Here is a 26,968-nt window from a genome sequence, read left to right as displayed (position 1 = left end):
TGGCTTCCTGGCTCCAGAGCCCAAGTGTGCGTGCTCTCTGCCAGGATTTGTGAAGATCTATCAGGAGCTGCTGTGGTTGTGTGTATAATTTCTATATATCATCATTAGCACGTGCTAAGTCACCTCAGTCGTGTCTGACTCTGGGACCCCATGGACTGTAGCCCTCCAGGCTCCTCTGACCATGGGGATTCTCCAGGCAAGAATACTGGAATGCCTTGCCATGCCCTCCTCCAGGGGAATCTTCCCAACCCAGGGATCGAACCCAGGTCGCCCGCATTGCAGGCAGATTCTTTACTGTCTGAACTTCCATTAGAATAGCACAGTTTTATTGAGCCAGGCTCTGGCCAGGGTTTTGCTGGCATTATCTTGGGTACTTAGGGTAACACCTTACAATGTAGGTGAAATTATTCTTCTGATTATAGATGAGGAAACTGAAAATTCAGACTTTAAGGAACTTCCCCAACCCAGGCAGCTGGCAGGTGGTAGAGCTGGATTTGAAACCTTGACTGGTTGATCCCAGAGTTCCCAATCTTGACGTTAAACTGCTACGTTTTAATCTTTAAAATCAAAACTCTTTTTTGTGGCCTACAGACTCTCAGCCATTTAATGTCAGTCTCTTCCTCTCCCTCCAGTCCAGCCACTAGCTTTGGGCTCAAATAGAGTCACCTCATTCTTGCCCCAGGACCTTTGCACAGACTGCTTCTGCTCTTCCTTCCTCTAGGTTTCCATGGGACTGACTCTTTCTTACCCTTCATGTCTCACCTCAGGGGAGAGGGCTTGGCTCACTGACCATGCTGAGTGAGCATGGTCCCCTTTCTTTTCACACCTGCTTCTTTACTCTGCTTCATTTTTATTTATACCATTTCTCATTTCTTGGTTCAGCTATTCATTGCTGTGTCTCACCCTGCTGCTGCTGCTGCTAAGTCGCTTCAGTCGTGTCCGACTCTGTGCGACCCCATAGATGGCAGCCCACCAGGCTCCTCCGTCACTGGGATTCTCCAGGCAAGAACACTGGACTGGGTTGCCATTTCCTTCTCCAATGCAGGAAAATGAAAAGTGAAAGTGAAGTCACTCAGTCATGTCCGACTCCTAGCGACCCCATGAACTGCAGCCTACCAGGCTCCTTGGTCCATGGGATTTTCCAGGGAAGAGTACTGGAGTGGGTGTGTCTCACCCACTAGAACACAATTCCTTGTGTTTTCATCTCTCTTCCTAGAAACTGGCATGGACCAGGGGCTCAGATAGTATTTGTTGAATGTGTGAATACATCTTGAAACAAGACAAGGGGAGGTCAAGGAGGAAGGTCTACCGGTCAGGCTTGAGCCCAAATCCTCTCTCCAAACCAGTAGCTGCCATCTTCTAATGGTCCAGACAGAAAGCTGAGGCCCAGAAAGATGGAGAGGCAGAGGTGTGCTCAACCCCAGCAGCGGCTCAGTGATAGCAGACCAACATGGACAGCTCTGTTTCTATACTTGCCGAGTTCTTTCTCAGAAACTATGTCCTGAGAGCTATCATACTTCCATTTTCCTGATAAAAGCCTGCAGCCTGAAAGGTCAGGAGACTGTCCCGGGGGAAGGGTCACCTTAGTGTCAGAGCAGGGGGTCCTGGGTTTCCTGTCTCTATGCAGATGTTGGCTTTACTCTCAGCCCTTGCTGGGGCGAGAGGTTGAAAACAAGACTCTGCGCCCATCCCTCACTCCTGGACACAACAGAAAGGGACCAGAGACCTGGCTGAGCCAGCGGGGTGTGTCTTGGAATATGCTCATCAGAAGCTGAACCTGAGTTTTTGGCAGGTGGAACCTGGCCCCTAGAGGCATGGAGGGGGTGTGAGAGGCATGTGCTGAGGGGACTGGAAATCGAGGACAGTTCCTGGGTCTGGCAAGTCTGGTGCTGGGGGAGAAAGTCTGTAATTTAGGAGGGGCACTGGCAGAGGAGGAAAGGCCCCTGGTCACATCCTGGAGACCCACCCTCTGTAGATGGTGTTTTCACTGTTCCTACAGGCTGTTTAGGAAGTGTTTTGAGGACACAGGGCTCCAGGGTTGAGAATGTTTGGGAAACAGTGGAGTAAGCAAAGAGAAAGAGGAGTTTCTGTTCCAGGCCTTCTCAAAGCCTTTCTCATAGTTCAGTGCATTGCCAACCTCTAATTCCAGGAAAAGTGAGCAAAGAAGTGTGGACCCTGCCTTCTGGGAGCTCAGTCGGTGGAGGAGATCCAGACACAGGAACAAACCGAATATCAGGAGGTTGGAGAACTATGAAGAGAAATGTAAATAATGGGTGGGGTGGGGGGGGGGGTTCCCTGGGAGGATGACATTTGAGCAGAGCCTGGAAGGAAGTGAGGGAGGGGGTGAGAGGACAGCTGTGTCTGGGGGGAGAGAGGCCCAGGCAGTGGGAACAGCATGTGCAAAGGCCCTGAGGCAGGAAGGGTACTTAGTGTATTTAAGAAGCAAGAGGAGCCGGTGGCTGGAGCAAGGTGGGCTGAGGGGGAAGGTGGTAGGAGATGGGGTTGACAGGGATCAGCCTCCAATGGCCACCAGAGGCCAACAAGGCCATTCAGAGCTTGTTGGGGGAGCCCTTGGAGGGTTTGGGCAGGGAGTGATGCCTGGGCCATGCTGCCTCATGAGCTGGTACTATCAAACAACCTCTTAAGAGCAGTAGCAGAAATAGTAGCCACAGAGTGTGGAGGGTACTCAGGGTGCTGTACCTCTTGCAAGCCTGGGAGGTAGGCATGGTTAACACCCATCTTACACGTGAGGAAACGGAGATTTAGAAAAAGGTGCTCAAAGACATTTCTGGAACAAATAAGTGAATTGAGAGACAGTATTTAAAAAAAAATCTTTCCAAAGATATTTTTTCTATCTTTCCTATTGCTTATTCTTCAAAAGCACCATTTTTAATGGCTGTGTGGTATTTGTTCCAGCCGCATTCACCATGAATTGTCCTGTGGCCAGGAAATTAGGTTTTTTTTTGGTGGTGGAGGGCATTAATAGCAATGCTATAGTAAATATTCTTGTTGTTAAATGTTTCTGAATCTCTTTAATTATTTGGTTAGAGTCAATTTCTTTTTAGAAACAATATTTAGAAATATTCCTATTGTTAAATCTTTCTGAATCTCTTTGGTTAGAGTCAGTTTCTTTTTAGAAGCAGTTTAGAAATAGAGTATAGAACCAATGAGACAGCTCAAAATTTCTCAAAAATTTTTGAGAAAAATGACTCTGTTGCCCTCCAGAAAGAATATCTCAGCGATCTCAGTTGACCCTCTCAGCCATCATGTTTGGAGGGACATATTTGGGCTGAGTTTTCAGTCACTACCTTATTTTGTTCTCTCATAGAGTATCCTTAGAAATGTTATTTACTTTTTAGTAGGTAATACATTTATAAGGTGGGCTTCCCAGGTGGTGTTAGTGGTAAAGAACATACCCGCCAATGCAGGAGATGCGGGTTCTATCCCTGGGTTGGGAAGATCCCCTGGAGGAGGGCATGGCCACCCACTCCAGTATTCTTGCCTGGAGAATTCCATGGACAGAAGAGCCTGAGAGGCTACAGGCCATAGGGTTGCAAAGAGTCAGACATGACTGAAGCGACTTAGCACGCACGCACATTTATAAGGTTTAAAAAATATTTTCTGAAAAGCTTTTCTCTTCCCCCTGTTCCTCAGTCAGCCCAGTAGCCACCACTGGGACCTTTTTCTGGTGAGTCCTTCCAGAGAAGTTCAGAGGCAAGCAAATGTGTACAGTGAGAACACCCTTTGAATGGAATAAAACAGAACAAAATAAGCCCTAGGGTGCACAGGAGATTGGGAACTGCCATCTGAGGCTGACTTCATCTTGGTTTTGAGCTGAGTAAAGAAAATGCTGCCAAGGTCAGACTGCTGGGGGAGGCACAGCCACAGGCGTGGGTACAGGGTGAGATGTTATTCTCGCACACGTGCTGGGTCAAGATAAGCACACAAGGGGCACAAGGATCCTCCGGCTCCCTCTGATCTGGGCACACTAAGGACAGCTTGGCCATCTTCTTATTCTTACAGGTCCTCCTGCCCCACACAGTGGGGAAGAGGGAGAACTAGGGTGTTTTCAATCACTCTGAACTGGCGTCAGGTGCTTAACAAACCCTAGAAAATAGAGGTCATCCCCAGTATGCTGTTGACACATGAAGATGCTCAGAGTCCTGGAATCTGAGCATGTCCAAATAATCTCTCTTTGTGTGGCCTAACTTGGAATCCCAGGGAAGTTCCTTCTGCCTCTGTTTTCCTCACTTTCTTAATCTGGGAATGAGGCTCAGGGTTTTTGTGCTGCTTGTTTGAAGCTCCAGGGCATGCAGTCAGAGGCAGCTTTGAAGATGCAAGAGTCAGCAGGGCCTTTATCCGGGCATCTCAAATATCTCCCAACATGTGATTGAAACTACACATTTCAGAGAAGAATTCAACCATGACACCATTGTTGTCATTCCCATTTTAATGACAGGGAAGGTGAGGTCTGGGAAGCACTCTAGCAATGTGTTCCCATGGTCATAAGCTTGTGTAAAATTTTCCAAAGTGAGGTAATTTAACCTCATTCTGTTAAAACCACCATCTCCTTCTGTTCCAACTTCCCCTTTTGTCAGATGAAGTTGGAGTGAGTGTGAGCATTTTGGGAATCTGGCTAAGAGGACCTTGACATTTAGTTCGGGTTTAGTGGTTTTATTTATGTTGTTTCCAGTCACTTTTTTTTCTCTTGCTCACCGGGGACCCAGCTGATTCCTAGTCCTGACTTCAGCTGACTTCAGTGATTTCCAGCTGCTCTAGTAAAGGAAAGTCTTCCAGGAATATCCCTACCTGGCACACTGAGGTGACTCACCTGGTACTGTGACATGAAAGTGAAGGCATGGAGGGTCCTACAGTGTGAGGAGGAGAGGTTTGAAATGTGTGTATACATGGAAATGTAGTATACAGAAGCTTGTTTGTGGAAAGTATGGAAATATGTCGAACAGGTAATTCACAAAAAGAATGTTATTTTTCTGAACTTTGTAATCTCTGTATAAATTGAAATTTGCTAAGGTTTCTTTTATCTTTCTAACTAAATCATCTCTGTATTACTTGATTTGTAATTTTGTAGTCCTTTTCTTAAACAACATTCCCTGCTGCTGCTGCTAAGTCGCTTTAGTCGTGTCCGACTCTGTGCGACCCCATAGACGGCAGCCCACCAGGCTCTCCCATCCCTGGGGTTCTCCAGGCAAGAACACTGGAGTGGGTTGCCATTCCCTTCTCCAATGCATGAAAGTGAAAAGTGAAAGTGAAGTCGCTCAATCGTGTCCGACCCTCAGCAACCCCATGGACTGCAGCCTTCCAGGCTCCTCCGTCCGTGGGATTTTCCAGGCAAGAGTACTGGAGTGGGGTGCCATTGCCTTCTCCGAAACAACACTCCCTAACACTTCTTAAATTGTTTAAGCCTCAGGAAGTACAAAGTCTGGACCTGCTCCTACTGTTTTCTCTGTGTCTTTCATGATCAGAGACCCTCCTTGCCTCTCCTCACTGCCACTGTCAAACTGCAGTCACATGGGAATGTAACAGAATGGTTCGGAGGACTCCTGCTGGATCCAGACAAACCTTAGTTTTCTAATATAAAATAGGAATATTAGTAGAATCTCCTCAGACAGTAATGAAGTCAAATGAGAAAATGTGTGTATGTTTGAGCACAATCTAGCAGAGGGCACAGTTAGTGCCAGGCCTGTTATTTAGCTGATCGTCATAGACTCCCTGTTTATGACAGTATCTTTTCTGATATTTCTGGTTGGTGCATATGCCAGAATGTGCAATCATTGGTAGCTATTGGTATACTATTAGTTCTCCTCCCCCACCTCTCCAAGGTATGTACACAGTAGTGCTCGATCACTGATAATCCAATCAAAGAATGAAAAACACCATCTGGGATAGAAAGAGGCTGACTCCAAAGTGAGCAATGTCCTAGACCCAAACAGTAGTTCACTCTCTCATCTGGAAGGGCTGTTAGAGTTGATTTTTCTAATTCTCTTTTTAAAAATGTGTCTTTGTTTTTCCCCCTGACTGGTTTAACTGTTGGCAATTTGGTAACTTATTTTAAGTTTCCAAATTTCCAACAGTTAAACCAGTCAAGGAGAAAAAGAAGGAAGAAAGAAGCAGAAAGAAGAAATTAACTTCTGTTATTATAAATGTTTATACATAAATATGTGCGTCTAGTCAAGGCTATGGTTTTTCCAGTAGTCATATATGGATGTGAGAGTTGGACTATAAAGAAAGCTGAGTGTAGAAGAATTGATGCTTTTGAATTGTGGTGTTGGAGAAGACTCTTGAGAGTCCATTGGACTGCAGGGAGATCCAACCAGTTCATCCTAAGGGAAATCAGTCCTGGGTGTTCATTGGAAGGACTGATGTTGAAGCTGAAACTCCAAAATTTTGGCCACCTGATGCGAAGAGCTGACTCATTTGAAAAGACATTGGGAAAGATTGAGGGCAGGAGGAGAATGGGATGACAGAGGATGAGATGATTGGATGGCATCACTGACTCAATGGACATGGGTTTGGGTGGACTCTGGGAGTTGGTGATAGACAGGGAGGTCTGGCGTGCTGCAGTTCATGGGGTCGCAGAGTCAGACACAACTGAGCAACTGAACTGAACTGAAATATGTGCATTGTGCTCAGTCCTGTCTGACTCTTTGCAGTACCATGAACTATAGCCCTTCAGGCTCCTCTGCCCATGGAATTTTTCAGGCAAGAATACTGGAGTATTCTTTCTCCTTCCCCAGGAGATCTTCCTGACCCAGGGATCAAACGTGTGTCTCCTGCATTGGCAGGCAGATTCTTTAACACTAGAGCCACCTGGGAAGTCTAATACATAAATATAGTACATGTGATATTACCATTACATATTTAATGCATATTTATGTTGTATATAGTGCTTTGAAACATACTTCTGAAAAATTCAATCTTTCTTAGTGCTAAATATATTTTAATCACATCATTTTTAATGACTGTATAATATTCCTCATAAAAAAGTGAGGACATTTAAAGGTACTTATCAGAGGGTTATGCCATGAGCAGTGATGAGAGTTTTGTCATGCAAAGCTCCTGGTATGTATTAAAAAAACTCATTAAATTCAGTTCTTCCGCAGGATGGATTTATATAGCCAATCTCCTTTCACTGAGCACTTGTTATTTTCATTATTTTGCCATGATAAATAACGCAGGGCTATATTAATTTTCACTCACACCTTTGGTCATATCCTTAGTAAATTTCGGGACTGCTGGGCATGCCCATCTTCACACTAACTTGCTCAGTTAGGGGAACAGAGAGGGAAACCGGCTTGCACTGGTTCACATAACCTGTCAGCTGATGTCAGGACTAGGAATCAGCTAAGTCCTGGGTGAACAAGAGAAAGAACTAGCCGCTTGAGCTAAAGAGGCTGCCCAAAGAACCTGAGACCACCGGGAAGGTGAGGGGCGGTAAGGAACTGCGAAGACCTGGCGCTCCCACGCCAGGCCGAAGCTAAGCCGTTGCCTGGCAACGCGGGCGGCGCGGAGTTCGAACGGAAGCGAGAAACCAATCAGGATGTCCGGGGCAAACCATTCTGGTGTCGGGGAGGGGGGTGAAGCGATGCGCTCATTTCCCCTTCTCCCTGTGCCCCGGGACTTTCACTTCCCCTCTGTGCCCCCAGACCTTCGCTCTGCCTGGGTCCTTGGGACAGTCAGGTTCCCCGGCTTATCTCGGGTGCGGAGCACAGCTCGGAAGAGGCCCCCGCGGGTCCTCACGTGGGGCTTGGGCCTCCCGAGCCGTGTTGGGTGCGGCAGTTCCCCGCCTGCCTGGGTCCGAGCTGTCAGCCTCCTCAAGACCCGCACTGGAGGAGCGGGACTCGCCTAGGTGAGGCTCCTTGTGAGGGCACGGGTGGTCCGGGGCGCGAACCTGGGTCTAAGGGGGGGCTGTATTCACCCCTGCAGTGCATGTTCTCTCCGAGTCCTACCTGCGGAGACGTGAGGGTACCCCATTTCACAGATGAGAACGCTGAGGCTCAGAAAGACGAAGTCTGGCAGAGAATCTGATTCGGATCTTTCAGATCCGCTCCAGGCTGCCTCTCCCCAGCATCGGCCTGGGGTCTTCTCCCCACCAACTGTCTTCATTTCTCCAGAAAGCCAGGGGTGGACTTAGGGCTCACTTGAGATCCTTCTGCTTGCAGGGCTCTGAATTGCATAGCTCTTCCTCTCAGAGAGAAGATACGGGTGGTTCAGGCAGGACTGACATTTCCGAGCTAGGTGCCAGGTGGGCAGCAGATGCTTTGGCCCTGGAATTGCTGTAGGACTCTTGGGAATCTACTCTGGGTTGGGCAAAAGGGTAGGCACAGCCCTCAACCAAAGACACTAGTCACCAGAGACACTGGAGTTAGTCCTGGGCCCAGGACTCCTCCTGGTAGAGCATCTGACCTACACCAGGCCTTGCCTCCTGGGGAACCCCCTCCCCACCTGCTGGTTGCTATTGGTTTCCTTTTGTAGGTGGGCAAACTGAAGTTTTAAGAAGTTAAGCCCCTTTGCCCCAAACCACATGGTCAGACTTGGCAACTCTGGGGCTGGTTCCCGATCTGTCTGGCTTCCATCTTAGAATCCTAGACACTCAGAATTGTAGCATCTGGGAGTCTAGAATCTCTTCAAGGGGAATTATTTATCCTCTCTCCTCCAAACCAGTCTCCTGGCTTTAAAGGGAGAAGAGCTCTGGAAATTCAGAAAGAAAACAAGTCTTCATTCTTTCAACAAATATTTACTCATGTTATATGTTCTGCCTTGTCTATTTTGTTTTTCTCAGTAGCATTTAGCCCATCCAATGTCCTATAATTTCACTTATTAGCGAGTTTATTATCTTCCCGGACTGGAATGTGATGCAGGGAGGGGCGAGGGTGAGGTAAATGAGGTAAATGAGGTAATCGCCTCCAGTGTGAAACTGAGGGGTGCCCAAAACCCTAGGAATCAAAATGACTAATGCTAACATTTATTGATCATTTATTGTGTGTTCTGCTGGTGGGAGATCAACTCCATGGATCACAGTCCCTCATCTCTGTCACAATTACACATGCATCCCCCTGACCTAGCTGTCCCACTTCTGGGCAGAATGATATAGGTGCAGTGAGGCCACAGTGTGGTTTTTAATAGAGACTAGACACATGCTCAGTGGCCATCGGTTGGGACTGATGGGCTCTTTATGTAGTACAGCATATATTATTAAGTTTATTAATAACACTATAATTAATAACATGCTAATAACATATATTAAGAACAACATATATTATTCAGTGAAAGAGTAAGATGAAAACAACGCACAGAACATGTTGCTATATGTAAAAAAAATAGAAAGAATATATGTCCATTGTTGCTTGTATGTGCCTGAAATCTCCCTGGAAGGACATATAACTATCTGATCATAATGATTCTTGCAGGGAGGGGAACTGGGTGGCTGGGGATAGGAGTAGAGGGAGGTGTTTTTCTTTTTTTAATTTCCTTTATAGCTTATGAATTTTAAGCCGTGCACATGTATCACCTGGTTGAAAAAAATATATAGGTATTATAGATTATTTATCTAATAATGAGACCACTGCCCTGTCTATGATCTGTCATTAACTTTCTTGTGACTTTGGACAAGGTTCTTGACATCTCTGAGCCGAGAAAAGAAGCCATGATGGTGAGCTTCGGCTCAGGCAGAGGGCAGTCCGGGACAGGAAGTGGGCTTGGTTGTGGGTCTGTCCCAACTCCACCTTCCGCATCCTGTGTGCCAGGCCCTTCCTAAGGCTTTTCGTGCAGTATCTCTCTTAGTCTGCACTGCAAGTCCCTTTGTCCTCATTTGGCAACCTCAAGTGCAGACCTGAGGCCCAGAGGACTGAGTTGGTGGAGGTGTGAGGTTGGTGGGCCAAACGGGAGATTGCTGCCTTAGGCAACTGCACCCACACCGCTTCTGCAGCCTGTTTACCTTTTCCTTCCTGAGGTTTGTGCAAGGTTGCCCTGGGCAAGGCTGACTGCAGGCAGGCCAGGGCACGAACGTCTGGAAAAACTCCAGGAATAGTGTGGGGCCTGGCGTGGGCCCGGAGGATGCCCAGCTGGGTGTCCCTGGCCCTGGCAGCTGTGCTGAAATGGAGCTGGGCTGTCCTGCTGCCTGGCAGTCTCTGCTGCCTGGAGCCTTCCTGGCTCCCGCTGGGGCAGGAGAGGGCCTCTCTGTCTCCACCCAAGTCTGGGTTGGACTTCTGCTAAAGAAAAGGAGAAGCAGGTGGAAGGGAGGGGTGAGGTGGAAGTGCACAATGTCATAAAAATGATAAACATCAGAAACCACACCTCCTGCCCCCTCAGCAAAGAATAGACATCTCTGACACCTCTTGATCCCTTACTGTGTGCTAAGTAATTTACAAGTGTGAACTCCTTCAATTCTGTCTCTATGATGTAAGGTCGTTACTGCTGTTATATCCTCCTTACGAAGGGAAACTGAGCACAAGAGATGTTTAATAACTAGCACCTAGAGCTGGGATTGGAATCCCAGGAGTCTGGCTTCAGACTCTAAACCTTCTTATTCTTTTTTAATGTGTGTATTAATAAAATGCAGTTTACCATTTGAATCATTTTTAAGTATACAGTCTAGTTGCATTACGTTCATTACAGTGTTGTGCAACCATTGCTAATGGAAACGCCATACCCAGTGAATAGTAACTCCTCGTTCCCTTCTCTCTCCCGCCCCTAGCAGTCACCGTTCTTCTTTCTGCCTCTATGAATCCGATTACTTGAGGAACCTCATATAAGTGGAATCAGGCAGTATTTGTTCTTTTGTGACTGGCTTATTTCACTTAGCATAATGACTTCAAGATTCATCCGTATTGTATAGCATGTGTCAGAATTTCCTTCCTTTTTAAGGCTAAATGACATTCCATTATGTGTATATACCCCACATTTTGAGTATTTATCTGTCAGGGGACACTTCGGTTGTTTCCACCTTTTGGCTATTGTGAATAATGCTGCTATAAGATGCTAAATGGAGAAGCTCTATACAGTCAACAAAGACAAGACCAGGAGCTGACTGTGGCTCAGATCATGAACTCCTTATTACCAAATTCAGACTTAAATTGAAGAAAGTAGGGAAAACCACTAGACCATTCAGGAATGACCTAAATCAAATCCCTTATGATTATACAGTGGAAGTGAGAAATAGATTTAAGGGACTAGATCTGATAGAGTGCCTGATGAACTATGGACTGAGGTTTGTGACATTGTACAGAAGACAGGGATCAAGACCATCCCCATGGAAAAGAAATGCAAAAAAGCAAAATGGCTGTCTGGGGAGGCCTTACAAATAGCTGTGAAAAGAAGAGAAGCCAAAAGCAAAGGAGAAAAGGAAAGATATAAGCATCTGAATGCAGAGTTCCAAAGAATAGCAAGCAGAGATAAGAAAGCCTTCTGCAGCGATTAATGCAAAGAAATAGAGGAAAACAACAGAATGGGAAAGACTAGAGATCTCTTCAAGAAAATCAGAGATACCAAAGGAACATTTCATGCAAAGATGGGCTTGATAAAGGACAGAAATGGTATGGACCTAACAGAAGCAGAAGATATTAAGAAGAGGTGGCAAGAATACACAGAAGAACTGTACAAAAAAGATCTTCATGACCCAGATAATCATGATGGTGTGATCACTGACCTATAGCCAGACATCCTGGACTGTGAAGTCAAGTGGGCCTTAGAAAGCATCACTACGAACAAAGCTAGTGGAGGTGATGGAATTCCAGTTGAGCTCTTTCAAATCCTGAAAGATGATGCTGTGAAAGTGCTGCACTCAATATGCCAGCAAATTTGGAAAACTCAGCAGTGGCCACAGGACTGGAAAAGATCAGTTTTCATTCCAATCCCAAAGAAAGGCAATGCCAAAGAATCCTCAAACTACTGCACAATTGCACTCATCTCACACGCTAGTAAAGTAATGCTCAAAATTCTCCAAGCCAGGCTTCAGCAATACGTGAACCGTGAACTTCCAGATGTTGAAGCTGGTTTTAGAAAAGGCAGAGGAACCAGAGATCAAATTGCCAACATCCACTGGATCATGGAAAAAGCCAGAGAGTTCCAGAAAAACATCTATTTATGCTTTATTGACTATGCCAAGGCCTTTGACTGTGTGGATCACAATAAACTGTGGAAAATTCTGAAAGAGATGCGAATACCAGACCACCTGACCTGCCTCTTGAGAAATCTATATGCAGGTCAGGAAGCAACAGTTAGAACTGGACATGGAACAACAGACTGGTTCCAAATAGGAAAAGGAGTACATCAGGGCTGTATATTGTCACCCTACTTATTTAATTTATATGCAGAGTACATCATGAGAAACGCTGGACTGGAAGAAATACAAGCTGGAATCAAGATTGCCAGGAGAAATATTAATAACCTCAGATATGCAGATGACACCACCCTTATGGCAGAAAGTGAAGAGCAACTGAAATGCCTCTTGATGAAAGTGAAAGTGGAGAGTGAAAAAATTGGCTTAAAGCTCAACATTCAGAAAACGAAGATCATGGCATCCGGTCCCATCACTTCATGGGAAATAGATGGGGAAACAGTGGAAACAGTGTCAGACTTTATTTTTTTGGGCTCCAAAATCACTGCAGATGGTGACTGCAGCCATGAAAGTAAAAGACGCTTACTCCTTGGAAGGAAAGTTATGACCAACCTAGATAGCATATTCAAAATCAGAGACATTACTTTGCCAACAAAGATCCATCTAGTCAAGGCTATGGTTTTTCTTGTGGTCATATATGGATGTGAGAGTTGGACTGTGAAAAAGGTTGAGCACCGAAGTATTGATGCTTTTGAACTGTGGTGTTGGAAAAGACTCTTGAGAGTCCCTTGGACTGCAAGGAGATCCAACCAGTCCATTCTGAAGGAGATCAGCCCTGGGATTTCTTTGGAAGGAATGATGCTAAAGCTGAAACTCCAGTACTTTGGCCACTTCATGCGAAGAGTTGCCTCATTGGAAAAGACTCTGATGCTGGGAGGGATTGGGGGCAGGAGGAGAAGGGGACGATAGAGGATGAGATGGCTGGATGGCATCACCTACTCGATGGACATGAGTCTGAGTGAACTCCGGGAGTTGGTGATGGACAAGGAGGCCTGGCGTGCTGCAATTCATGGGGTCGCAAAGAGTCAGACACAACTGAGCAACTGAACTGAACTGAAACACCGATGTACAAGTATCTGTTCAAGTCCCTGCCTTTAGTTCTTTTGGTCATATACCTGAAGTAGGTTTGCTGGATTCCATAGTAAGTCTATTAAAAATTTTTGCTTAACTGCCATACTCTTTCCATAGTGGCTGTATCATTTTATAACCCAACAGTGCACAAAGTTTCTAATTTCGCCTCATTCTCCATCCACATTTATTATTTTCTGTTTTTGTTTGACTGATAATGGCGATCTTATGGGTGTGGTATGGTATCTCATTCTGGTTTTGGTTTGCATTTCCCTAATCATAAGCGATGCTGAGCATCTTTTCTTGTGCTTACTGGCCACTTGTGTACCTTCTTTGGAGAAATATCTATTCAAGTGACCGCATTCTTAGATTTGTAACCTCTGAGAGAAGTGGTCAACATTCTGTCTGGGCTGATGAAGGCCTCACAGGGGAGCTGGGCACTGGAGCATCTATTTGGTTGAAGAGTTATCACAGCTCACATTTTGGTGGCATTTGTCAAGCACGGGCCTCATGCTGGGAAGGAGGCACTATTAGGCATCCTGTTTTACAGTTGGGGAAACCAAGGCATGGAGAAGTTAAGTATCTTATCCAAGTTTTATAGCTGATCACTGGTGGAGTTGAGGTTTGAACTCAGTCAGGCTAGTCCTAGAATCCAGGCTACAGGGGTGTCCAGGGAGAGGGAGTAGAAAAGGGCACTGCCAGCAAAGGACGCAGTGTGTGCAGAGACTTGGATGTGGCATCTTAGGAGGGAAAATAGGATTCAGTTAGAAGTGTTTGGAGCCCAGCTTGAGTAGGGGCTCCTGGAGGCTGGAGCAGGAGTGGGACTGGTGGAGGAAGGCCTGGGCAGAGTAGGGGGTTGGGAGGAGGCTCGGTGCTGAGGGGCCTTGGTCTTTCAGGTGGCCTGGCCACTTGGTCTGTGTTGTCCCCTTTTGTGCTTTGTCCCTGGAGGATGGAGTTCTTAGCCCACGGGAGAGACAGGAAACAGGTGGTTGTTGTTGATGTTCAGTTGCCCAGGAGTGTCCAACTCTTTGTGACCCCACGGACTGCAGCACACCAGGCCTCTCTGTCCCTCATCATCACCCAAAGTTTGCCCAAGTTCATATCCATTGCATTGATGATACCATCCAGCCATCTCATCCTCTGACACCTTCTTCTTCTGCCTTCAGTCTTTCCCAGCACCAGGGACTTTTCCAGTGAGTTGGCTGTTTGCATCAGATGACCAAAATACTGGAGCTTCAACTTCAGCACCAGTCCCTCCCATGAGTATTCAGGGTTGATTTCCCTTAAGATTGATTGGTCTGATCTCCATACTGTTCAAGGGACTTTCAGGTGGTAGTGAAATGTCTAAAATGACAGGGTGCGATGAATGCTTGGAAGGGAACTAACTGGCAGGAGAGAGTTGGCAGGAGCCCCAGGGTGGTCAGGGAAACCTCTCTGAGGAAGTGAAAATGGAAGGTTCCAGGCAGAGAAAGGATGATGCAAAGGCCCTGAGGCAGGAGAAACCTTGGTGTGCTCAGGAACAGCAGGGAGGACTCAGAGGCTGGAGCAGGGAAGGCTGGAGAGGAGGAGGACTGAGAGGAGGGCCAAGTGGAGAGTTTGGATTTTGTTCTCAGGTGATAGGGAGTCTCAGGGGCTGGGGCTGGGGTGATTTAAGCAGAGCTGTGATGACATCTGATTTCTGTTGGGAAAACATTGCCATTTCTGCCCTCACAGCTGAGGAAACAGGTCCAGAACCATAGCCAAGTTGAATTCTCTCTCTGGGGCCCAGAGAGGGAGGCTAGAGAGTCCCTAGGAGTCCCCTGGTGAGTGGCCAAAGACTAGCAGGAGACTAGGGACTGTCTCCTCACCCCTGCCCCCCAGACCCAGGCCTGGGTTCAGGTTCTGGCTCTGCCATTTATTAGCCATGTGACCTCAGACATGTGGCCTCACTCTCCATGCCTTGGTTTTCTCAACTATAAAATGGTCATAATAGTAGTACCTACCTTACAGTGTACGTGTGAGGATTAATAAATGAGTTAATACCTAGAAAGAGAACAAATGCCAGGTACAAAGAAAGCACTTGGAGAAGTTCTTACCTGTTTTATAAAACTTGTCATCATTGCCTTGCTTTTACTGCTGTTGGAGCCTAACAGAGCACAGCTTCCTTCCCCACTGTTGCCTTTGTTGAGGGTTAGGAAGGGCCCCAGCAGTCTGCTGTGGACAATGATGGTCTTGTCACCTCCCTTATCCTCCTAAAATCAGGACCCAGGGGCTAGAAGAGGTCTCAGAGCTGATTCACTCCCAGGTGGAAGAGAGTTGTTCCTTGAATCAGTTCCTGTCCCCTTGTGCCCGCCACCTCAATGCTGGTGCAGCCCCCACCAGGCACAGACATGGAACTGGGTCCTCTTTCACTTCCTTGGGGGCTCATGTCTGAGGCCAGTGCTCACTTCCTTCTTTGGACCGCAGGCTCCCAGTGAAAACTGGCTTCATCGAATGTGCCACCTTAAGTGATGTAATAGAGCTTGGTGGCAGAAGAGACGGTCACTTCCCTCCCAGGGGTTCCTTCTGGCAGGGCTACTACTGTCTCTTCATCTGTAAAATGGGGATCAAATAGCTTCTCCCTCTCAGGGTAGTATAGAGATTTAAACAAGGACCGTGTCTTGCAATCTGAAATTCTAGTTATTATTATTGCTATTATTACTGTCAATTACTAATGTTTACAGCTTGCTCAAAGCTTCAGTAGGCACTCTCAAGCTCTAAGAACTCACACTGACCTGGCCTGGAAGCTGGAACTCTCCTTTAGACAGAATGGAAAACCAGAGAGGTTCAGCAACCCACTCAGGGACACACAGCCAGAAAGGGGGGTGGTGTTAATTAAGGTTTGGTCTGAGGAGAAAGAGCCCAAGTTGGACTCTGCAGGGCGACTTTGGCAACTGACTCAGCCTGTCCCAGCCTCAGTTTTCCATTAGTAAAATGGGGATAATAATAGAGCTCCCTTCATAGGGGTTGTTGGGAAGATTAAAATGGGTTAATTAACACCAGGAGAAGTTAATATATTAACTGGCGATCACTGTGGCAGTGACAAGGGGGACTCAGTTTTTCCATCTGCAAGATGGGAGCCCTTACCCTAACTGGGTCGCACATGTGGGCCAGGGCAGCTGGGGATGGGCGGGCCCCGCTCGCGGAAGGGCTTCCTGGGGTAGGCAGGGCGTCTGAGACCAGGTCCCGGCGCCGAGTTGGCGGACTGCAAGCCTGGGCTCGGTTCCGATCCGCTGCCTGGTTTTCCTTGTCCCTTTTCGAGTAATTCCTGGACCGGCGGGTTCACTTGCCGGGGGCCGGCCGCCGGAAGTTGCGCAAACGTTGTGTTACCTGAGCTCAGGTGGGCCGGGCTGGAGAGCGCAGAGCGGCGGCCAGGACGCAGCCAGGTATGTGCGGACCGGGGCCTGGGCGCCCGGCCGGGGTCGGGGCTGCCTGGGCACCTCTCCCTCCTCCTCGGGTAGGCGGGGACCGGGCCGAAACTCACCTTCAGGCCTGGACGAGGCTGTAGGAATCATGCCGTCTGCTCCCTCATTTTAGAGCCGGGACTACCCGAGCTCGGAGAGGGGCGGCTAGCAGACTGGAGTCACACAGCGTGCCGCCGGGCTCTGGGCCTCCTCCGCCGCTAGGAGTCCCCAAGATTGCCCTCGGCTAAGGAGGGCAAGGGCAGAAGCTAGACTCCGGGCTCCCCTACGACCCTACCCACTCCGACCCCCGCGGCCCCCCACCGCGGCCTCCTGAGGCTAATGCCCGGGAAACCGCTGGGGAGGGAGCGTGGTGAGGCTACGTGCCCGAGGATGCCAAGGAGAAGGGCCTGGGGCCGGCGTATGTGGGGTCGTTTGTGGGTGTTTGAAATCCGTGGGTGGGGCGTTGGGTGATGAGGAGGCCTCAGAAAAGGCACGAGCCCCACCTGGGGACCGGGACCCTGGCTTCAACTCGGAGGAGCCGCAGCAGTTTGGGCTTCACCCGCCTGTGGAATGAGTCTTGTTCACGGATTAACCTTTGTCCGCGGCTTAGGTTCAGACAGACCCTTCTGGAAAAGGCTTAGAGACCCCTGCGAGAGGAGCGGTCTCAGGAGTTGGGTCCAATTCCGTAATAGAAACAAGGAGCCCAGTTCATGCAGTGAACGAAAGTGCTCGACTTGTTTTTTGTCTCTCCATCCTCACGGTGACCTGGAGGATGAGGAAGGTCTATTTTTAACAGCATTTCACGGATAAGGAAACCCCAAGTCTGGAAGAGGTGCAGCGGCTTGCGAAAGGCGCACAGCGGGCGAGTGGGCGAGTTCTGTGCGGGCTGGCCAGCGGCCCCATAGCCAAGCTTGGCTCCTAGAATCTGCCCTGGTACGGCCAGAAGAGCCTCTGGGGCGCCTGGTCCGCTGGAGGCGTTGGAAGCCCGAGCCTGGTGGGGGTCGCAGAACTTATGCCCTAGCCCTGCCCATTTGACCTCCTTCCTCCCTCTGTTTCCCCTATGATGCCCGGGAGGGAACTCATGCCACCAACGGGTTGGACTGGTTTGGGAGGTGGCGGCCGGGGGGTGGGGCAGAGCCTACCTATCTTGACAGGGCTTGGCATGGCTACCTTTCTTGTGACCCTTCCCTCCTGAGGTCTCCTTGGGGGTTGGTCCTGAGTGGGGCAGCCTTCTTCTCCCACCTACTTCATCCCTTCTACCTCTGGAGCAGCTCTGGCTCTGGGCCAACAGCCCTCAAGTTTCTGTTGTCAACTTGGTTGCAGAGGTCTCAAACTGGGGCGGGAGGGGAGGGGCTCAGATATGTTTGCAGGCATTTTGTTTGCCCTGTCTGTGCAGTTTTTAATATTATCAAATAGAATAACAATCTACAGTTTCCATGCACTCTGGATTCCCAGCTTCCTAGAACATTCTATACCTACCATCTTGGACTATATGCCTACAGTAGGGTGGGTGTGTCCCCTCTCTAATTTATCCCTGGTCTCCCTACTTATATTTGGCCCTCACAGGTATTTTATCTTAGTAAAAATCCATTGACTGTTGGTTATGCGTAAAGAGCAATATCTTGAAACTGAGATAGGGGAACAAAACAGACCCTCCCTTGCCGCCCTCCCCCCAAGCTGTTTTAGGAGAATGTGAATAATAATGAGTAAAACTACTCTTTTTAGGCTTCATATGACTTTGTGTCTTATTTACTGGCTCTGGAAACTTCTTTGAGTCTCAGTTTCTCCATCTGTGAAAATGGGATGACGGAGACCTGTGTCACAGACTTGTTTTGAGATTACAGGAGAGGATGATGTCAGATGTCTAGAAGACAGATTCCTCTCTTCCCTCCCCAGTCCAGACTCTTCCCTCATGGTATTCTGGATGTCGAGGTGGGGCTGTCCAGTATAGCTTTTTGCTGCAGATGGAAATGCTCCAATCTGTGCTGTCTAGTAGAGTGACCACTGGCCACATATGACTATCGAGCACTTAAAATGTGGCCAATGTGATTCAGGAACTGAATTATATTTACTATAAATTTAAAGTTAAGGCTGAGTAGCCATATGTGGCTAGTGGCTATTGAATTAGACAATATTGGTTTAGATGGCCTGAAGGTCCTCTTGAAGATCATCTTGATGGAGTCCCTTTCCCCCATTTTATACATGAAAAGGTTCAGGACTTGGTCTATGGGTTTTCTTCCGGCCCATCTCCAGGGGACTTCGGGGAGCACTTTGGGACTCTGGCCCTTCTTCCTTGGAAAAAGGGACAGGGGTGGCCTGATGGCCAGGGTACTGGCCCTGAAGATTAGGTGATCATGTGCCTCCAGATGTAGGCCCTCCTGCCTGTGGGTGTCCATACTACTGCTGTTGACAGATGCAGAGTTGGCTGGATACTCCTGAGCAGGGCTGTGATCTTGGGCATTTCCAGCTTCTCCTGGGGCCGCATAGCTCAGGGCTGATGTTTCCACCTGACAGCATCCATGGATCACCGTGGGCCTGGCATTGGAATTTCATACTGGAAGCTAATGGGTGTCTGGACTCCACTGGGGCAGGGGTGGGGTAGGGACTTTCTGCGCTCCTCCTCCGCAAGCTGTGCTGCTGTGCCTGGGGCCTGGCATGTCCAGGCGGGTGGATGGCACAGGGCAGCTTCCTGCCTAGGTGAGTGTGGGGTGGAGGTGGTTCCAGGCTTCCTGTGGGCATTCCAGGTGGGGTGTGGGGTTGGAGCCCTTTTCCTTGGCCACTCAACCCCAAGACCCCTGCGCGGCAGAGGGACAAGGGAGGCAAGGGACAGCCACCAACTTGTTGAGTTAGCTTCCTCAAGCTTGCCTCCCTGGGCTTCAGTTTCCCCAACTGCAAAATGGAATTGAGAAGAGGACCCACTGAGGTTGAGCTGGCTGATGTCCAGCACTCAGCCTGGAGCCAACTTTGCTTCCTTTAAAATATGCCATCCCCATCCTTTATGCCCAGGCAGCCCGTGTCTGTCTGTGGTACCTTTTTTCTTTCTGCTTCAGCTGGGCCGGGCCCTCCTCGAAGGAGGGGGAGTGGGTGGGGCCACAGGCCTGGCTTTCGGCCTGCTGATTGGCTCCCTGTGAATCAGAGGCGTGGCTTTTACCTTTTAATAGGGAGGGAGTCTTCGGTCTCTTGGTCTTTGCTGAGCCTTTGTCTGAGTGGGCTCTGTCGCTTTCTTTCCACCCCTGCAGCCGTTGTGGAGTCCAGCTGCCAGCTTTCTGCTTGGATTTCTGTCTTCTTATTTCTCCAGTCTCCTCAGACAGAAGCCCTCGGGGAATGTAACAGCCATGCCTGTGGACACGCTGACTCCGGGAGCCCGGGACACCCCTGCTCTACCTATCCGCCTACGGACCAAGGTTCCTGGCTACCTGCTCCGGCGGCCAGCGGACGGTGGAGCCCGGAAACCTAGTGCTGTTGAGCGCCTGGAGGCCGACAAGGCCAAGTACGTCAAGAGCCTGCATGTGGCCAACACTCGTCAGGAGCCTGTGCAGCCCTTGCTGTGCAAACAGCCCCTCTTCAGCCCTGGAACTCGCCGCACCGTGCTCACACCTAGCCGCCGAGCCCTGCCTGGTCCCGGCTGCCGGCCCCAGCTGGACTTGGACATCCTTAGCAGCCTCATCAACTTGTGTGATAGTCCTGTGTCCCCTGCCGAGGCCAGCCGTACCCCTGGACGGGCTGAGGGGGCCAGGCAGCCTCCCCTGGCCACACCTCCACGCCCACCACCGAGTATTGCTGCAGTCCGACGAGTGGATGTCCTGCCCCTGCCGGCATCACCTATCCAGCCCTGCCCATCGCCAGGCCCTGCCGCTGCCTCTAGCCCAGTCCGGCCCCCAGGTTTGCAACGCTCCAAGTCGGACCTGAGTGAGCGCTTCTCACGGGCAGCAGCTGACCTGGAGCGATTCTTTAACTTCTGTGGCCTGGACCCGGAGGAGGCGCGGGGATTGGGTGTGGCCCACCTAGCTCGGGCCAGCTCAGACATCGTGTCGCTGGCGGGGCCCAGTGCTGGGCCAGCCAGCTCCGAGGGGGGCTGCTCCCGCCGCAGCTCTGTCACCGTCGAGGAGCGGGCTCGGGAGCGTGTCCCCTATGGCGTGTCAGTGATAGAGCGCAACGCCCGCGTAATCAAATGGCTGTATGGGTTGCGGCAGGCGCGAGAGACTCCAGCAGCTGAATGCTAGGTGTCCACTGGAGTCGGGATCTTAGGCTGTTGGCCTCTTGACTTCTCCTGCATCCATTCCCTGGCTTGGAGCAGACCCAAGGCTGCTGCCTTGTGTGAACTTGCTGTGGAGGCAAAGGCTCAGAGCACCATCTGGCAAGGACTGACTTGGAGAGAGCTGGCTCTTGACCTTGGACCACTGCCTGGCCCTCACATGTCGGGTTTTGACATGAATGTCCCCTGCTTGTGGGTTTGGATTTGGGGCACTTAACCCCCACCCCCCACCCCCCACTGAGAGTGGAGGGCCAAGGGATCTCACCAGAACTGTCTACCCAGCAGCTCTGTTTCTTTCTTCCTTCCTTGGCCTCTGTCCTTTGCTGACTTCCTCTTCTTCAGCCCATGGGCCTTGGTTACCTGGGAACTCACCCTGGGGTGGGGCAGGGAAGAGTGGCCTTGGCAGCCTGGGCCTAGGTGGGTAGACTACAGAAGGGACTGGTAGGAGTCTGCACTGCTCTGACTTCCCTCCTTTTGGTTAATAAACACAAATGCTTGTTTTGCAAAGGCTGGGTCATCAGATTCTTCTGTGTTTACAAGAGGGAAGGGTGGAAAGTCTTGGGATGGGGCCTTCAGAAGTCAGTGATTGTGGACACCCCAGGATCTGGGGGAACATGAGTTCAGTGGCTGCTGGCCTGGCCTGAGACTTGCCTCACAGGGCATCCTCAAAAGCCCTCTGGGAGGCTCGCTGATGGGCCTTCTTCATAGAATTTGGGATAGAACTGGGAAGAGCACTGGGAAGGGGACCTGCAGGGAAAGGCTGACAGGTATATGGACCCTCCTCAACCATAAGTTATGTGCCCTTTCCAATCCCAGCCCAGTTCCCAAGAGGGCAGGAAGCTCAGAGAGGGCAAACCCTGAACTTGAGGTCACACAGTCCATAGACTGGAAGTGGAATTCTAAGAGGAAGCAGGACTTGAGATGGATAGAGAAAAATGAGTGGCCTTGCCTCTAACTCTGAGTGACCCTGGTCAGGCCAGTCTCTCTCTTTGGGCCTTGGTGGATGAGTTGGCAGCATGGTCTTATTTGGGCTTGGGGAAAGGGAAGGAGGTGGCTGACACGGGGTTTGAGATCTCGGCTCCTTCCTGTCTCCCTCCAAGTTAGTTACCTGCTAGGAGACCCCACCCTTGGCTGATAGAGCAACTAGGGCTGGGCACATAAAGGGTGAGAACCTGGATGGGCTCTGCATCCCTGCTTTCCCGAGGGAGGGGGGCAGGGCTGGGATGCACTTCCTCTCCTACTTGCTGCCTGGGCTACAGCACTCAGGAACAGGAAGCTCTAATGGGGGCCCTTGGTGACAGGTTTGATGTAGGTTTTATTTTAAGCATAAAGAGGAGATTTCCGTTGGACTGTTGACAAACATCCAGGTCAGCCCAGCTGTCTGTCTGACAGTCCCCAGGGGACTTGACTGGGCTTGAGCCATTTGGGGAAATAGGGGAAATCAGGTTGTAGAAGAGGATGGTGTTCAAATCATTGAGGGGAGTTCACCCCTCATGGTACAGATTGGGAGACTGAGGCACAAGCCGGGGATGACCTGCTGTAGGCTCCCAGCAGGTTTGGCAATGCAGGAGCCGGCCCCCTCACCCCCCGACCCCCCAATCCCCATGTTAAAGGAGTGATGGGGTTGGGCTGATAATCTGTGTCAGCTCTGCAGAGGTGGTGCCTTTTGAGGTGTCAAAACCTTTACCTCCAAGGCAACTCAGCCTCAATTCTGTGCTAAGGGTTGCCCCTTGCCATGAGCTGTCAGTTCTCTAGAAACACAAGGAGGGAGCATTGGTTGCATTTTACATGTGAAGAAATCAAGGTTTGGGTCACAGGACTGCTGGTGATGATCTGGGAGACCCCTTGTTCCTGGAGGAAGTTTAAGTGCTGGACTCAGACCATTCATACTAAACCTGTCACTGAATCCTCAAGGTGACTTTTTGAGGGTCACCTGAGAAGATCACCTCTTGTCTTAGAGCAGGGAGGGGTAGTGGCTTTTGGGCTGTCACAGAGTGGGTCTGCACTCCAGCCTGGGGTCACATCCCAGCCTCCTAGGCATCCCAGTCACCGGCTCTCTGGCTCCTCCATTCTCCTGACACATGCCTCACCTCTCTTCCCCATCCTGGCAGCCTTTCCTCCTAGTCACTATTGAACGTCTACTGGATGCCCAGCAGTTGGCAAGACAGCCATGGGCCCCTCCAGGTCTCAGGGGAGGGAAGGAGCCGCTAAGTAGAAACTAGTCATATAATTTGGAACAAATGCACTCAGGGACTTCTGCCCTAAGACCAGAGCTGTTCTTAGAAACTGTGATGGGGGGAGCCAAGAGGGGCATTGGGAGGGTCTGATGCAAGAGAGCAGGGAGGGATTCTTGGAAATGAGGAAGGTGAGACAGGTTGAGCCTTGACTTCTCTGACAGGGGTTCCCCTCAGCCAGGATTCTGTGGATGGAGAGGCTGGAGGCTTCTGCCGTTCCCCTTACCCCCAGCCTACCAAGCCTTGGGGATCCACAGAAACAGGCCCTCTATTGTTTAGCCTCCAGTTGGAGTGTGAGGGGCAGTGATTGGCAGCCACTGTGTTTCAGCCCTTGTGAGGGCCTGCAGCTGCTGCCTTGTCCCCTGGGGCTGCTGGGCCTCCATAGCAGCTTCCCCAGGCCAGACTGGCCCCAGCTGCCTAGCCCCTAATTAGGCAAAGATGAGATTTGCTCCCTGATCTATTTCTCACCAGCTAATTATACACACTTGGGCTTGGGAGAGTGGCAACCTGGCTGCTCACTTCTGCCATGAAGGTGTGATGGGCCCCTGGGAAAGTACCCATCCCCACCTGCAGGACCTCAGTTTATCTTGACAGAGGAAGGGATATAGTGAGAGGGTATTGTCCCTACCCTGATGAAATGGTTCTGCCTTTGCTAATGAGTTGCTGAAAGGGGCCGGGGGGAGGAGACCCCCCATCCTGTCTGACATCCGGTGTCCAGGGGAGTCTGCAGATCCATCCTGGCCCAAGACAGAAGCCCCATCCAGGTTTAAAAAAAATTTTAATATTATTTTTCAGATGATACATTTATATATTTCCCCCCAAACTTTATTAAAATGTTCAAACTTAAAATTTGATAGAATTATTCAGTGAATACATGTATCACCTACTAGATGCACAGTTGTTAATATTTTGCTATATTTGCTCTATCAGGCATCTATCCATTCCTCTATCCATCCAGTAAGACAATTGGATTTTTGGAAACTTTGCAAAGTAAACTGCAAGCGTCAGTACCCTTCCCCTCAAAGACACTTCAGCATGTATATAATCAACTAGAGTTTCATATTAAATATTTGTTTATGGTTATTCTTGAGGGTGGGAGGTAAAATTTATATACATTGAAATGCATAGATCTTAAAAGTACCATTTGCCGAATTTAGACAAGTACATAATGTACCCCAAACCCCAATCAGAACACAGAGCCATGAACACTTCCCTCACATTCCTTCCCAGTCAGTTCTTGTCCCCCGCTCATGGATGTATATGATTCTATGTAAATTAAATATTACTAAAAACAACATTCCCTTGCCCTTCCCTTCCCACTCCCAACCCTGCTCCCCAAAGTAAACACATTCAACTTTTTAAACTATTTCTTCTAACATTTTCCTCCATATTTCTAAATAACATTTTTTTCCTGCCATTTTCTTGATTAATTTTAGGCAAATGTTGACTTTCCTAAGGTCTGATGTCCCCAGCATGTGGCTTCTGCAGCCTGACTGTCTGTGTTTGAATTCTAGCCCTTTCCTTTGCTGGCCAGATGACCTGGCAAGTCCTCTTAGACTTAACCACCTTAAGACTTAACTACCTTGTGCCTTAGATTCCTCATTTGTAAAATGAGTAATAAGAATATTGAAGATATTGGACTATTATGAGGATTCAGCATGTGAAGTGCCTAGAATAAGGCATATCACCCAGTAAGTGGTCAAAACTGCTTCTTTTTGTAGTTATTATTATCAAGGAAGACAACTTTTCTTACCCACTTTTCTTTCAAAATCAACATTCATCACAATTTTTCATTAAATGATTAATATTTATATTGTGACCATATAAATATTTTCTTGCCAAGATGCATATTACAGTTAGATTTCCTTTTTTTTGTGCGCAACTCTGTTCTTCCTGGAGTTATTACCTGCTTTGTTTTCCATTTGCTTAATTTCCTCTTTACTCATATTTGATTCTCTGACATCTTCAATTTCCCCATAGTTACACATAGAGGATAATTTATTGGTTCCAATTTTCTTCCTGAAACCCTTCGAGGGCTTTATAACAATCCTCACAGCCCTTTAAAAACAACAATGGAACCAATTTTTTTTAATGCGATTTTAGGCACAAATACAATTTGTAAGATAAGCACTTGTGAGCATCCACTTTCTGTCCCTACTCACGTGGGTCTCTAAGAGGAATAAAAGGCCTCTCCATTTATCCACTGAACATGTCTGCTCACTGCTGCAAAGCTCTGGCTTGTCCTGTGCCCTTGGCTTTCTTCATTTAACCAAAGTCTTCTTCTATTCACCTTGGAACTGTACTGGGCAGTGCCAGCAACATAGAGCTTGGGCAGTGTCAACCCATCTGTTCCCAGATTGGCATTTACACTGCACATTACATTGCATTGGCAGCCAGGAGAGTGTGTGTGGGGTTAGATGATGGCCGTGTGTGTGTGTGAGACCTGTAGGGGCATGCGAGTGTTTATGTGGTTGCAAACAAACTTGCTATGAAAGCTCATCTGTGTGCATTTATGTGCATGTACTTGTGTGTATAGACATTGACAGTGTGTGTTCACTAGGTGTATTGTCACTAGTGACTGTGTTCACATCAGGAAGCCCTTGCTGTGTAACAGGCCACCCTAGACCCTAAACAACAAATTATTAGTTCATGATTCTGTGAACTGGAAATCTGGTTTGGGCTCAGCTGGGCAGTTCTGATCTTACTTGGGCTCACTCACATGGCTGCAATAAGCTGGGGCTGGGTGGTCTTGGAGGGCCTTGCTCACATATCTGGCAGTTGGCAAGCTGTTTACTAGGGTGCTTCAGTTCACCTCCATGAGGCTAGTGTAGGCTCATTCACATGGTGATCTTAAGGTTTTGTGTTCAGCTCCGTTGCACAAGTGTTCTTTAAAGCCTCTTATTGGGTTATGATTACTAATGTTCCACTGGCCAAATTGACGTGGTCAAGTCAGATTTAAGTGGTAGAGAAATAGACTCCATCTCTTAGTCATATTGCAAAGGGTATGAGTACAGGCATGGAGAATTTTTGCAGTCAGTTTTCAGTTTATCACAGCCTATGTGTGCTGGATGGGCTTCCCTGGTGGCTCAGACAGTAAAGAACCTGCCTGTAATGCAGGAGACCTGGGTTCGATCATTGGGTTGGGAAGACCCCCTGGAGAAAAGAAAGGCAACCCACTCCAGTATGCTTTCCTGGAGAATTCCATGGACAGGGGAGCCCAGGAGGCTACAGTCCATGGGGTCACAGAGTCGGATATGACTGAGCGACTAACATACTCACACACGTGTGTATGGTAGGTAAAGTGTTGGGAAACTTTCCCAGCTTTGAAATCAGAAAAACTTGGACTTTTTGGTGCTACCACCTGTTGTCTGATCTTAGTCAAGTTGCCTCACCTCTCTGAGCTCTGTAAACTGGATAAAACTGAATGACATGCTGTGGTCTTTGTAAGTACTTGTTCCACTCATGTGTTCATTCATAAAGTATATATTTATTTGGGTCTACTGCATACCAAGTCCTAGGCACACCCTGGAGAGATTGTAGCAAACAAAATGAACCAAACACCTCCATTGGGAGACTTAGTCTAGATACTATTTGATCATCTCAATAATTTTATGATCACCAAGATTACATCCTAAAGGAAGGAGAGGTTCTTGACCTGACCAAGGAGGTCTGGGAAGCCTGACATATTTGAGCTGAGATGTGAAGGATAAGTAGAAGTTAACCAGGAGAGGTGGGCCTAGGAGTGGAAAAGGATTCCAGAATGAAGGACCAGGATCTGTGCAAAGGTCCTGTGGTGGGAGGAGTAGATTATTGGAACAAAGAGGGTAGGTGAGGCCGAACCGGAAACACAAGG

General features: G+C 48.8%; 1 protein-coding gene across 8 annotated transcripts; it reads left to right on the top strand.

Moving 5' to 3' along the window:
• Positions 1–1,896: 1,896 nt before the first annotated feature.
• On the top strand, positions 1,897–21,388 carry FAM110A (family with sequence similarity 110 member A). Of its 8 annotated transcripts, none has more exons than XM_025000771.2 (2): positions 1,897–2,262; positions 19,925–21,388. In XM_025000771.2, exon 2 carries the CDS (start codon positions 19,962–19,964, stop codon positions 20,847–20,849), a length of 888 nt encoding a protein of 295 aa, XP_024856539.1. In that variant the 5' UTR covers positions 1,897–2,262; positions 19,925–19,961; the 3' UTR covers positions 20,850–21,388.
• The last annotated feature ends 5,580 nt before the right edge of the window (positions 21,389–26,968 follow it).

The sequence above is a fragment of the Bos taurus genome, chromosome 13 (assembly GCF_002263795.3).
Source record: "Bos taurus isolate L1 Dominette 01449 registration number 42190680 breed Hereford chromosome 13, ARS-UCD2.0, whole genome shotgun sequence".
Classification (NCBI taxonomy): domain Eukaryota; kingdom Metazoa; phylum Chordata; class Mammalia; order Artiodactyla; family Bovidae; genus Bos; species Bos taurus.
The sequence above is the reverse complement of the archived record's forward strand: the minus strand, read 5'-3'. Positions and strand labels throughout refer to the sequence as shown.